The sequence below is a fragment of the Schistocerca serialis genome, chromosome 6, assembly GCF_023864345.2.
Source record: "Schistocerca serialis cubense isolate TAMUIC-IGC-003099 chromosome 6, iqSchSeri2.2, whole genome shotgun sequence".
NCBI classification, from domain to species: Eukaryota; Metazoa; Arthropoda; class Insecta; order Orthoptera; family Acrididae; genus Schistocerca; species Schistocerca serialis.
In genome coordinates, this window is record NC_064643.1 from 428,554,107 (window position 1) to 428,567,825 (window position 13,719).

At 41.9% G+C, this 13,719-nt stretch overlaps 1 protein-coding gene across 1 annotated transcript in view; it reads right to left on the minus strand.

The window, feature by feature from the left end:
- LOC126483709 (rho-associated protein kinase 2) overlaps positions 1–13,719 on the minus strand; it is a 205,789-nt gene that overhangs the window by 109,985 nt on the left and 82,085 nt on the right. The window contains exons 14-16 of the mRNA XM_050106802.1: positions 7,250–7,455; positions 6,951–7,109; positions 6,643–6,868 (exon numbers count right to left, since the gene is read on the minus strand). Coding sequence (XP_049962759.1) covers positions 6,643–6,868; positions 6,951–7,109; positions 7,250–7,455 — 591 coding nt within the window. The remainder of the gene's footprint in view (positions 1–6,642; positions 6,869–6,950; positions 7,110–7,249; positions 7,456–13,719) is intronic.

Consider the following 13,719-nt stretch of genomic DNA (forward strand, 5'->3'; position numbering starts at 1 on the left):
GTAAAGTCTTGGGGCTCCTATATTCTTCATGATGGGGCAACACAGGACCCCTTCCTTATGGATCGTATGCAGCCCATGAAGTTGTGGTTGAGCTGGCACTTTTACCCTTAATTTCTTTTTAAAATGTTCAGGAAACTGGCTAGACTTGAGAAGCGCAGATGTCTTCTGTTGTACCGCATCAGTTGGATCCTCCTGAAGACGACGATATGCCGAGTCCTGCAGTAAATCCATCATCTTGCCGAAGTAAGATGTTGCAGGCAAAAGAACAGTAGTGTTTCCCTTGTCAACAGGTAAAATCAGTATTTCTGTGTCTTCTCTTAAAGAACGGAGAGCTTTCCTTTCCTCATTGTTGATGTTCTGCTTGGGTGCAGGCATCCTGGTTAGGGCCCTACAAGCCTCTCCCCTTATTTCTTCAGCAGTCTCACTCTGATGTTTCAAGACACATTGCTCAACGGCACTGATAAATAACCCTCGATAAGCAAGGTCTTCGCAGTGGGTGCAAAGTTTAGTCCCTTTTCCAACACCAATATCACTCAGCTGTTTATCTGTGAAATTAAACACATTACTTCTACATGGTTAATGTTCATGTGATGACTGGTGTGTACAGCAATGGAACTTCGAAGTTTGACATGCCACGGCCTGTTTCCGTGTCCAGTCTGAAAGCGACCATGTTTTACTGTCCACCCTCTCCCAGGAATACGCTCCCAGCCGCGATGAGATATTCAGAGGTAGTGAAAGCAAGTTCCTGGAGACTAATTCTCATCTAATGTAACAGATTCTTTCTCTCACCAACACCATGCTGGCTCACTGTTTGATCCTCTTGGTGGCCGCAGAGTCTATATAATTAGTACACTTGGCAAATGTCGGTATAGTTTGCTGGTCCTAACATCTCAATAAAAAGGCGAGAGAGCACAACAGTCTGTTTCTCTTGTTGTGGAGTTCATCGAACTCACATATTCTGTTTACTATCACCTTCCAGTAGAGGTACCAGATGTGCTGTTTGAGACTTCCCTGACACAGTAATTACTTCATTGGTTTATGGGCACTGCATCAGATAGTGTTGTAGAAACTGTACAATATTTCACAAGACAACTGCTTGTCATCTTCAGGTGCTTACTGACTATTGGTAAGCACCTGAAGATGACAAGCAACTGTCATGTTGAAATATTGTACAGCTTCTACAACATTATCAGACGCAACAGCCATGAACCAATGAAGCCAGGATTGCTTTGCTTCCATCTTGATATTGAAACCCAGGCTGCGGCCAAGGGTTTCCTAACTACGAGCTCACACATAGCAGCTGCCATTGCCACCGACCCTATTCTCTGCCAGGTGGTTTGGTTTGTTCAGCAGGACCGTCCACATAAACCACCAGATTGGGCTTCAGTCACCCTGCACAATTTGTTTTCCTGATGGTTGTATACATGGAAGAAGCCTGGAGACACTAAAAGGTATCAGATAGATTATATAATGGTAAGAGAGAGATTTAGGAACCAGGTTTTAAATTGTAAGACATTTCCAGGGGCAGATGTGGACTCTGACCACAATCTATTGGTTATGAACTGTATATTAAAACTGAAGAAACTGCAAAAAGGTGGGAATTTAAGGAGATGGGATCTGGCTAAACTGACTAAACCAGAGGTTGTACAGAGTTTCAGGGAGAGCATAAGGGAACAATTGACAGGAATGGGGGAAAGAAGTACAGTAGAAGAAGAATGGGTAGCTCTGAGGGATGAAGTAGTGAAGGCAGCAGAGGATCAAGTAGGTAAAAAGACGAGGGCTAATAGAAATCCTTGGGTAACACAAGAAATATTGAATTTAATTGATGAAAGGAGAAAATATAAAAATGCAGTAAATGAAGCAGGCAAAAAAGGAATACAAACATCTCAAAAATGAGATCGACAGGAAGTGCAAAATGGCTAAGCAGGGATGGCTAGAGGACAAATGTAAGGATGTAGAGGCTTGTCTCACTAGGGGTAAGATAGATACTGCCTACAGGAAAATTAAAGAGACCTTTGAAGAAGAGAGAACCACTTGCATGAATATCAAGAGCTCAGATGGAAACCCAGTTCTAACCAAAGAAGGGAAAGCAGAAAGGTGGAAGGAGTATATAGAGGGTCTATACAAGGGCAATGTACTTGAGGACAATATTATGGAAATTGGAAGAGAATGTAGATGAAGATGAAATGGGAGATACGATACTGCGTGAAGAGTTTGACGGAGCACTGAAAGACCTGCGCCGAAACAAGGCCCCGGGAGTAGACAACATTCCATTAGAACTACTGACGGCCTTGGGAGAGCCAGTCCTGTCAAAACTCTACCATCTGGTGACCAAGATGTATGAGACAGGCGAAATATCTTCAGACTTCAAGAAGAATATAATAATTCCAATCCCAAAGAAAGCAGTGTTGACAGATGTGAAAATTACCGAACTATCAGTTTAATAAATCACAGCTGCAAAATACTAACATGAATTCTTTACAGACGGATGGAAAAACTGGTAGAAGCCGATCTCGGGGAAGATCAGTTTGGATTCCGTGGAAATATTGGAACACGTGAGGCAATACTGACATTACGACTTATCTTAGAAGAAAGATTAAGGAAAGGCAAACCTACATTTCTAGCATTTGTAGACTTAAAGAAAACTTTTGACAATGTTGACTGGAATACTCTCTTTCAGATTCGAAAGGTGGCAGGGGTAAAATACAGAGAGCGAAAGGCTATTTACAACTTGTACAGAAACCAGATGGCAGTTATAAGAGTCGAGGGGCATGAAAGGGAAGCAGTGGTTGGGAAGGGAGTGAGACACGAAACAAAAGAAAAATTTGGAGTAGGTATTAAAATCCATTGAGAAGAAATAAAAACTTTGAGGTTCGACCGATGACACTGTAATTCTGTCAGAGACAGTAAAGTACTTGGAAGAGCAGTTGAACGGAATGGACAGTATCTTGAAAGGAGGATATAAGATGAACATCAACAAAAGCAAAACAAGAATAATGGAATGTAGTCGAATTAAGTCGGGTGATGTTGAGGGAATCAGATTAGGAAATGAGACACTTAAAGTAGTAAAGGAGTTTTGCTATTTGGGGAGCAAAATAACTGATGATGGTCGATGTAGAGAGGATATACAATCTAGGCTGGCAATGGCAAGGAAAGCATTTCTGAAGAAGACAAATTTGTTAACATTGAGTATAAATTTAAGTGTCAGGAAGTCGTTTCTGAAAGTATTTGTATGGAATGTAGCCATGTTTGGAAGTGAAACATGGACGATAAATAGTTTGGACAGGAAGAGAATAGAAGCTTTCGAAATGTGGTGCTACAGAAGAATGCTGAAGATTAGATGGGTAGATCACATAACTAATGAGGAGGTACTGAATAGGATTGGGGAGAAGAGGAGTTTGTGGCACAACTTGACGAGAAGAAGGGACCGGTTGGTAGGACATGATCTGAGGCATCAAGGGATCACAAATTTAGCATTGGAGGGCAGCGTGGAGGGTAAAAATCATAGAGGGAGACCAAGAGATGAATACACTAAGCAGATTCAGAAGGATGTAGGTTGCAGTAGGTACTGGGAGATGATGAAACTTGCACAGGATAGGGTAGCATGGAGAGCTGCATCAAACCAGTCTCCGGACTGAAGACACAACAACAACAACAGTGCCTCTCTGTCTTTAATGGTGTTTTGTTGTTGTCCAAGGAAGGCCTCTCTCCTAGAGTAGTCATTCCTATCGCATTATGGCAATAGGTTCTGCATTTTGTCCACCAGGGCCACTGGGGAGTTTCACACACCAAGCTACTGACTAGGAGACCTGTTTTTCGACCAGCGATTGGCTGCAAGATTTTTTGTTTTGTCATGGCATGTGAGCAGTGAGCCTGACAACATGCAGCTCCCAGAGTGTCTCTGTCCCCTTGGTCCACTTCACACTAACCCTGGGACTGCATTCATGTAAACTTTTCGAGTCCCCTCTTGAATGCCTATTGGCTCTAAGTTGTGGGTGCATTTTCCTTGTTTCCTTACTTTCCCCAGTGTGCGTAGACATTGGCATATGTCACAATTCATATGCTTTTGAGGGTCTTGTTCTATTTTTGTCTTGTAGCTTCGTTTCAAATAATGAGCCACAGTTTGTTTCTCACACTCAATTGTTTTGTTCCCGTCATGGCCTTCGTCATGTTACGGCCCCGCCACTCCTTTCTCAAAGGATGAGGCGAAACAACCAGTGCATATGTTCAATTCCCAAATGAAAATGTTTGTTGCGGATTCTTCGCCAGTTAACGCCATTCTCGATTTTCTGAGTACCTATTGCTTCACACCTACGGGAGAGCAGAGTCCAGGAGAGCTGTCGCACAGCCAGCAGCCGTCCACGTTCCTCCACCTTCTGCAGCCTGAGCCGCACCTGCTGCGGTCGGGTTCGTCCAACTGCTTTGCACCAGTATTGTAGATGTGGGCATGAGGGTTTAGTCATCAGCTGAAATGGATACCAGCCACTGTTGTCTGCCACCGGGTATGACGTCTCTCTGATGTCCTTGTGGCTGACGGGTTGGTTGCATGCCACTTTGATCAGTTGCACCCCTTCTCACCACCAGAAGCTACCTGTTCCCGGACATGGACTCCATCACCCTCCGTCTCGAGCCTGTTATCGCCTGCTGTGGAGGCACTCCTATCCCATTGGCTGCCTCCTTCATGTGTGGTGCCCTGGGGTCACAGCTTCCCAGAGCCATGTTCTGGTCTGTCTCCGGCCTAGGGTCCATTGTCGCAGCCTACTGTTCCAGTAGGTCTGCCTCCACTGGGCCCTTCACCATCATTGATCGTCTCAGCCACTGTCACCAGTGGGTCCAACCCCACATCCTCCGTACCGAGACGTGCCTGCTGATGACAACGTAGAGACGGCTATGGCACCGTGCTCCCCAGTGCTGTTGTTGGGCGCAGCACGGACCCACTACTATCGGGTATGCCCATGTCTCCATGTGTTCCGATCCTATGGTCTGGTGCCCCCACTGTTGGCACCAGCTGCCACCATTCTGGATACAATGGATGTATCTCTCATCGGGATGTCAGTAGCTCCTCCGTCACTCTGGCGCCCTTTTCACACGGGAGAGGTGTGCTGTATCCTGCTACTAGCAGATGTGAGTGTGAATGCGTCGAGTGTAGCATTGCCACGTGTGCTTAAATCAACCACCAACTGTAACAGTATGGGTCGGCCACTAAGAGTCCACCTGTAGGAAGTGTGCACACAGCACAGTCTCCACTGAGTCATCTACCCACGACTCACACCTATATACATGTACTCACACTCAGTATGCTCTTTTAGTTTATACTGCTCACATTAGTCATTGTATGTATCGCTTGTATTGCACCTTCTGTACGATTCTTTTATCTAGTTATGAGTAGAGTTATGAGAGGCATATTCCCGTTATTGTTCAGAGGTTTATTAATAAAGCCATATTTTTGTTACTTGGATCAGTTTTGTGTTTTATTTGGTTACTCACATTCAAATGGCATAACTGGTGGAACAAACACCTAAATTAATACTATTATGTTCTACAGTGTGTTCAGTAACACTGGGACACAGAATTGTATCATACCAGCCTTGAAAGTTCAGTAAATCATTTCGCTACAGAATATTCAAGTAGCTTGCAGGTTAACTGAAAGATGACATGCACATGTTTACAGCAGTTTGGAGCAGTACGCTTTGTCAGCTGCCTTGGCTAACCTTCCCTTGAATTTATGATAAGCAGACTGTTCTGACAGAAGTTATCTTTTACAAAGTCAGCCACTTTTATAGCTTACTGTTTACAAATCAGATTATATCCAATACTTTGACTTGTTATTACTCAAGCTGCTCTCAGTTTCACCCTCTCAGATGTGAGGATAACAAACTAATTAATGTAGTATGTACTCAGATTATAACTGATTAATCAGCTTCTGAGAAAATTTTAGCTTTCTGCACTCATGTTCCTTAAAGAGATCCTCACTAAATATAAGTTTTTCAAGAATGCGCATTTGTCATACCCTATTGACAGGCAACAGCCAGAAGCTATGGTACCTCCAGCTGTGCATTCATCTCAGAACTCACATCCACAGGGATGGCATCTTGAGCTATTCACTCACCCTGTACTTATTCCACGGCTACAAAACACACAGTACACAAGAGCGAGCCTCTTTTGGAGAAAACCTGGCATCTATAAGTTGACTAGGTACTAAACTCTCTATAAATATCAAAAAACCTGTCTACAGTGGCAGTAACCTACAGTCAGTTAAGACTGTTCATAATGAAGCCTCAAGATGCCAGCTTCACCAGCCTCTCCACTTAGACATCCTCAAGCGAGTTATTTCTGAACACTAGAGATCAAAATAGGCACTCTAAAATTTCTTTGGCTTCAATATTTGCCTGGTCTTATGCTGGTTTTATTTTTGCTCCTTATGAGCCTCTGTCATGACTCAAAGAGTCCCAAGTGACTTTTCCTTCACTAGATCATTTCTTTCAATGAAGGAGCCATCGATAATAACATCTAGAGATACTGCCTCTGTGTGTGTTAGTCCTCCACTGTTCGTTTCTGTTTTGGCAATAAGTATGAAGTCTCCTTTTATATATTCTGATTGTTTATCTTAAATTATGCTAGAAATATTTCAAGTAAACATACCTTCCAATTCCTGCTGCAAGTCAGAAGCCTGGCAACGAGAACTTCTTTCCTGTGATAGCTGTCCTTCAAGAGTTGCAACCTCTTGCTGTAGATTCTCTCTTTGCAACTGTAGAGATGTTAACTTGCTCTGCAATTCACCTTGCACCTGTTCTGCTGTAGATTTTGCTAATGTCAACTCTGCAACCTGCTTCCGGAGACGAGTATTGCTTTCCTGCATGTCTGTCAACTAAATCAAAAAGGTCACGGTGAGTTGGACGTCTTGGAATATTTATCTTTTACTCATTACATTTGCTTGTGTGTTCACTTGCCTGTTTTTCTAAGACATTTATCTTGTCATTAGTTTGTTGATTATTGTTCATTTCTCTTGTTCGTTTATTCTGCTCATCTTCCAATTTTCGTTTCATTTCCTGGAGAACCACTTCAGTCTTTCTCCGGATATCAGCTTCTGCCTCAGCTTTCCGCAGCAACTAGAGTGGCAAAACAACAGAAACATTTGTTATCTAATTCGATAAACACTACATGTTATTAAACAGAACATTTTTCTACTCTAAAAAGTATGATCAGTTTGAATGGATGCATACTTTTATAATACATAAAATGATTTCACCTCTTTGATTTCCTGTTTATGGAGGGTTATCCTCTTCTCCAACTGATCATTCATCTCTTCTATTTCTGCTTTCCTCTGATTCACTTCTTCCAGTTGTATGTACACAGATGCGTGTTTAGCTTCAAGACACTTCACAAGAGAACGCTGGTTTTCTAGTTCTGCCTCCAACTGAGTAACTTGTTCAGCAGATTCCAATATTGTCTTCGCTGTTTCAGCTTCACTCTAAACAAAAGATACATTATAGTCAATACTCAGATGTACGCCATTTTACACAATGCAGTAGCAGCAAAACATAGAACTGCAGTCTCAGGCAACTGAGATAGGTTTCAGTTGTCTGAGATTGCAGACGTGTGTGCAAGTTGCATTTGCGCGCGCGTGTGTGTGTGTATGTGTGTGTGTCTACTGCTGACAAAGGTCTCAATGGCCGAAAGCTGTAAGTGTGGGAATCTTTTTGTTGTGCCTATCGCTACTTGGCATCTCCGCTATATGGTGAGTAGCAACTTTCCTTCTCTAATATTGTTACATTTTATGTATTGTGATTGTTTATCCTAATTTTTGGAAGACATATTTTGAGTATACATACTTCTCCATTACTGTTTCAAGTAAGATGCCTGGTGAAGAGAAGAAGTTTTCCATGATAGTTGTCCCTTGAGAACAGCAATATTTTGTAGCGGATTCTCTCTTTGCAACTGTAGTCATGTTTAGTGTCAAAAGATTGTTGATGTTGGGTGAAATACCTCCATACATACTGAATGGAGCAGCAGTGCATTACTTCAAAATAATTCTTATTATGAATCACCATAAACAACCTTAAATACTGCAGTAAATTGTGTGCAAAAAAGTAATCCTGGTAAGCCATATCAGTCCATACAGTATTTACAAGACTGCAGCTACCACTCTCACAATGTGATTCCCTTTGCCTTCTGCCCTACACAGCTTAAGCTGTTAGTTTTACCACTGTCACTGACAATTGTCAGACATATTACAGTTTTCACTTCAGAAACAGACAAGCTTGTTCATACTCTATCAGCAGCATTGTATCATGCTTATGGTTTTCGATACATGTCCTGTTAGCATAACTGGCCCAGTACACATATCAGCATATCTCTCAACATTATGTGTAAATTGGTAACTCCGCAACTGAATGACTCTTCAACAGAAACTACACTTACTTGGCAGGATGACATGGCTGCCAAACTATGGAAATGTAGTTGCCATCAAGAAGAGACTTACAGTCGAGCACTAATATCCCAACTATATCGTTTTCCCTGTTCCACATCAATCACAATGTAGGTCAAGATTGAAATGAAGTACAGCTACTATTGAAATTCAGAGGATGCTACAGGTAAAAATCAGAACTTTACGCAAAGACTATCTGCTAACTGAAAGAATCATATCTGCCAAATGTATAGTGCGAGTCAAAAAGTACTTAACAACTTTAAAATGATATATAAATTTATTGAGGTAACTTACAGAATTGGTGGACATGTCATTTTGTAGCAAACAACCTCAAGTTTTATATGAAAGTGTCAAGTTTCATTCTGGTTTGAAGTGGGTACTATTTGCGATGTGGCAAACATCCCACCGGTAATCAATTTCTTCCCAAATTTGTTGCAGTAAATCAGGTGTAACGTGTGCAGTGCAGGTAAGATTTTTCAGATTGGCTGAACTGTTTGGCAGTGGAGAAACAGACACCAGAGAAAGAAATCCATTGGTGTCAAATCCAGGGAGTGAGGAAGCCATGCAACTGGCCCTTTACACCCAATCTACCGACCTGCGAGGAAATTATCGAGGAAACCTCAAACTTCTATGAGGAAACGAAGTGGTTCACCATCTTGCTGGTAGTAAACCATTCCATCTCAGTCACTCTCATCAATCTGTGGAATCGAAAGGTTTTCAAGCAAATTCAGATACACAACACCAGTGACAGTTCTCTGCATGGAGAAGAAAGGACCATACACTTTCAAATTTGCTAAGGGCACTAAACACGTTAACTTTGGGACTGTCATGAAAGTGTTCCATAGTTGCATGTGGATTTTCACTGCACCATATTTACACCAAACAGTTGCTGCAGAGTTTGGTTTACAAAACCAAAACAAACAGCAAGCATGCTCCACAACAGTGAAAGTAGCCATTTTAACAGTGCACTATGCTGGTACTCCTGATGGTGGAATGGGGTAATGACGCACTACATGTAAATCGAAGTTTACAGATTGTTTGCTGCAAAATGACACATCTACTGATTCTATACCGTAATCTCAAAAAATTTCTGCATCATTCCAAATTTGTGAAGTCCTTTTTGACTCAACCTTTTTTTAAAAAAAAAAAAAAAAAAAAAAAAAAAAAAAAAAAAAAAAAAAAAAAAAAAAAAAAAACCTCCTAATAAACGTATACCCTTTTCTTAACTGTTTCCAAGTAAACCAATGAAAACTACTAGGAACGGGAAACATTTAACGTCGTCCTTACTAACTGTGTCAGTATGCAGTTCACTTGCGCATGGTGCAGTTGTTTACCTCAAGTCTCAGTCCGACAGTGCTTGTTGTAGTGCACGGTACTACGTGTTGCTACATGAACAACGAACACAGTTTTGTGCAGTGAAAATGTCATGGATCTTCACACATGCAGAGTATGCTGACATGGTGTTTGTCTATGGTTTGTCCAATGGGAATTCCAGAGCTGCTGTGCGAGAATACCAACAATGGTTTCTGAATCGCAGAGGGCCAGATAGCAGGGTGTTTCACAGATTGCTTGAGCGTGGTATACTTCCCAGCGTAAATGTTGTCTCTGAATGTCCCGTACAACAAACTCTTAATGGAGTTGAGAACATTCTTTAAGTAGTAGAACGCAACCCTACTATTAGCTCTAGAAGAATTGTTGTCCAACTTAGTATTCTTCAAACATGAGCATGGTCTGTATCCCTTTCATCGCCAGAGTGTACAACATCTGCAAGAAGGAAATGCTGCCAACCGGCAAGAATTCTGTCAATGGATCATTGCCAATGAGTGATTAATTCCACGTATTCTGTTCACTGATGAGTCAACATTTACCCGCAACAGAATCAACACCACACGCAACTCTCTTGTATGGGCAAATGAAAATGTGCACACTACTGTGGAAACGAATTTTCAATGACGGTTCTCAATCAACATGTGGTATAGTATTATTGAAGACCAACTCATCAGTCCAGTTGTTTTAGATAACCATCTTACTGGGAGACAGTATCTTGAGTTTCTTCAAAATGTGTTACCAGAGTACTTGGAGGATATCCCTTTGGCAACACGAGCTCGTATGTATTTTCAGTATGACGGAGCTTCTACACATTCCGTATGGCCAGTGACACAGTATCTCAACACAACGTATCCTGGTCACTGGATCGGTCGCCATGGAGTCATTGCTTGGCCACCGAGGTCACCCAATCTTACCCCATTGGATTACAGTTTGTGGGGGTGGCTGAAGAGCGATGTCTACAAGTGCAGAATGGACGCATGAGAGGAACTTCTCGCTCATATTTTACTTGCTTGTGTGCAGGTACAGGAATGCAAAACTGAACTCTGATTGGCAACACAACACCTATCTATAAGAGCAGCAACATGCATTGAAGTTGACAGTAGACTGTTTGAACATCTGTGAGGAAACGTACATAACTAAACAAACCATAACATAACAGTATCTCAATTTGCCATCACCTGCACCTTTCCCGTTCCTAGCTGTTTTCATTGGTTTACCCGGAGACAGTCAAGAAAAGGGCATATGTTTATTAGAAGTTTTTTTGTTCAGAATCACCAGTAGTATCACCCTCAAAGCATGTACCTTTCCTCCTGACTCACTCTGTATAAACACATAAGGGGTTTAGAGGGAAAAGATCAGACGATAAACATAAATTACTATTCAACACAGAGACTACAATGAAGTACAGATAAAATTACATTAACTATTGCTTCTGCACTAAATACAGGCCAAATATAGGTAGACTGACTGATTTTGTATGTGTAAGTGGCAGTCAAATGAAAACAACACACTACATAATAAGTCCAGTGCAGTTACTGGTAAGGCAGGTATGTGGGTGTACAGAAGTGCTCTCTAATGAGAATCAAGAAGGAACAGTGTGAATGTTCACTACATCTACATCTACATTTATACTTCGCAAGCCACCCAACGGTATGTGGCGGAGGGCACATTACGTGCCACTGTCATTACCTCCCTTCCCTGTTCCAGTCGTGTATGGTTCGTGGGAAGAACGACTGCCGAAAAGCCTCCATGCACGCCCGAATCTCTCTAATTTTACATTCATTATCTCCTCGGGAGGTATAAGTAGGGGGAAGCAATATATTCGATACCTCATCCAGAAACGCATCCTTTCAAAACCTGGACAGCAAGCTAACCGCAATGCAGAGCGCCTCTCTTGCGGAGTCTCCCAATTGAGTTTTCTATCCATCTCCATAACACTATCAACACTTACGAAATAACCCAGTGATGAAATGCACCACTGTTCTTTGGATCTTCTCTATCTCCTTTGTCAACCCGACCTGGTACGGATCCCACACTGATGAGCAATACTCAAGTGTAGGTCGAATGAGTGTTTTGCAAGCCACCTCCTTTGTTGATGGACTACATTTTATAAGGACTCTCCCAATGAATCTCAACCTGGCACCCGCCTTACCAATTTTATATGATCATTCCACTTCAAATAGCTCTGTACGCCTACTCCCAGATATTTTACAGCTACCAATGTTTGTTCTGCTATCATATAATCATACAATGAAAGATCCTTTTTCCTATGTATTCGCAATACATTACATTTGTCTATGTTAAGGGTCAGTTGCCTCTCCCTGCACCAAGTGCCTATCCACTGCAGATCTTCCTGCATTTCGCTGCAATTTTCTAATGCTGCAACTTCTCTGTATACTACAGCATCATCCGCGAAAAGCCGCATGGAACTTCCGACATTATCTACTAGGTCATTTATATATATTGTGAAAAGCAATGGTCCCATAACACTCCCCTGTGGCATGCCAGAGGTTACTTTAACGTCTGTAGACATCTCTCCATTGAGAACAACATCCTGTGTTCTGTTTGCTAAAAACTCTTCAATCCCGCCACACAGCTGGTCTGATATTCTGTAAGCTCTTACTTTGTTTATCAGGCGACAGTGCGGAACTGTATCAAACGCCTTCCGGAAGTCAAGGAAAATGGCATCTGCCTGGGAGCCTGTCTCTAATATTTTCTGGGTCTCAAGAACAAATAAAGCGAGTTGGGTCTCACACGATCACTGTTTCCAGAATCCATGTTGATTCCTACTGAGTAGATTCAGGGTTTCCAGAAATGACATGATATGCGAGCAAAAAACATGTTCTAAAATTCTGCAACAGATCGATGTCACAGATACAGGCCTATAGTTTTGTGCATCTGCTCGATGACCCTTCTTGAAAACTGGGACTACCTGTGCTCTTTTCCAATCATTTGGAACCTTCCGTTCCTCTATAGACTTGCGATACATGGATGTTAGAAGGGGGGCAAGTTCTTTCGTGTACTCTGTGTAGAATCGAATTGGTATCCCGTCAGGTCCAGTGGATTTTCCTCTGTTGAGTGATTTCAGTTGCTTTTCTATTCCTTGGACACTTATTTCGATGTCAGCCATTTTTTCGTTTGTGCGGTGATTCAGAGAAGGAACTGCAGTGCGGTCTTCCTCTGTGAAACAGCTTTGGAAAAAGGTGTTTAGTATTTCAGCTTTACGTGTGTCATCCTCTGTTTCAATGCCATCATCATCCCAGAGTGTCTGGATATGCTGTTTCGGTCCACTTACTGATTTAACATAAGACCAGAACTTCCTAGGATTTTCTGTCAAGTCGGTACATAGAATTTTACTTTTGAATTCACTGAACGCTTCACGCATAGCCCTCCTTACGCTAACTTTGATATCGTTTAGCTTCTGTTTGTCTGAGAGGTTTTGACTGCATTTAACTTGCAGTGAAGCTCTCTCTGCTTTCGCAGTAGTTTCCTGACTTTTTGTTGAACTACGGTGGGTTTTTCCCCGTCCCTCACAGTTTTACTCGGCACGTACCTGTCTAAAACGCATTTTACGATTTCCTTGAACTTTTTCCATAAACACACAACATTGTCAGTGTTGGAAAAGAAATTTTTCTTTTGATCTGTTAGGTAGTCTGAAATCTGCCTCCTATTACTCTTGCTAAACAAATAAATCTTCCTCCTTTTTTTTTTGTAATCCTATTTACTTCCATATTCAGGGATGCTGCAACGGCCTTATGATCACTGCCTCCCTGTTCTGCGCTTACAGAGTCAAAAGTTCAAGTCTCTTTGTCATCAGTATGTCCAAGATGTTATCTCCACAAGTCGGTTCTCTGTTTGCACTGCTGTGGCATTTGTCCATTAGAGTGCTCAAAGTTAAGTCAGCAATTTGTGTATGTGCTCAACTTCACTATGGAGGACAAGAAAGAGGAACAGCAAGGTAC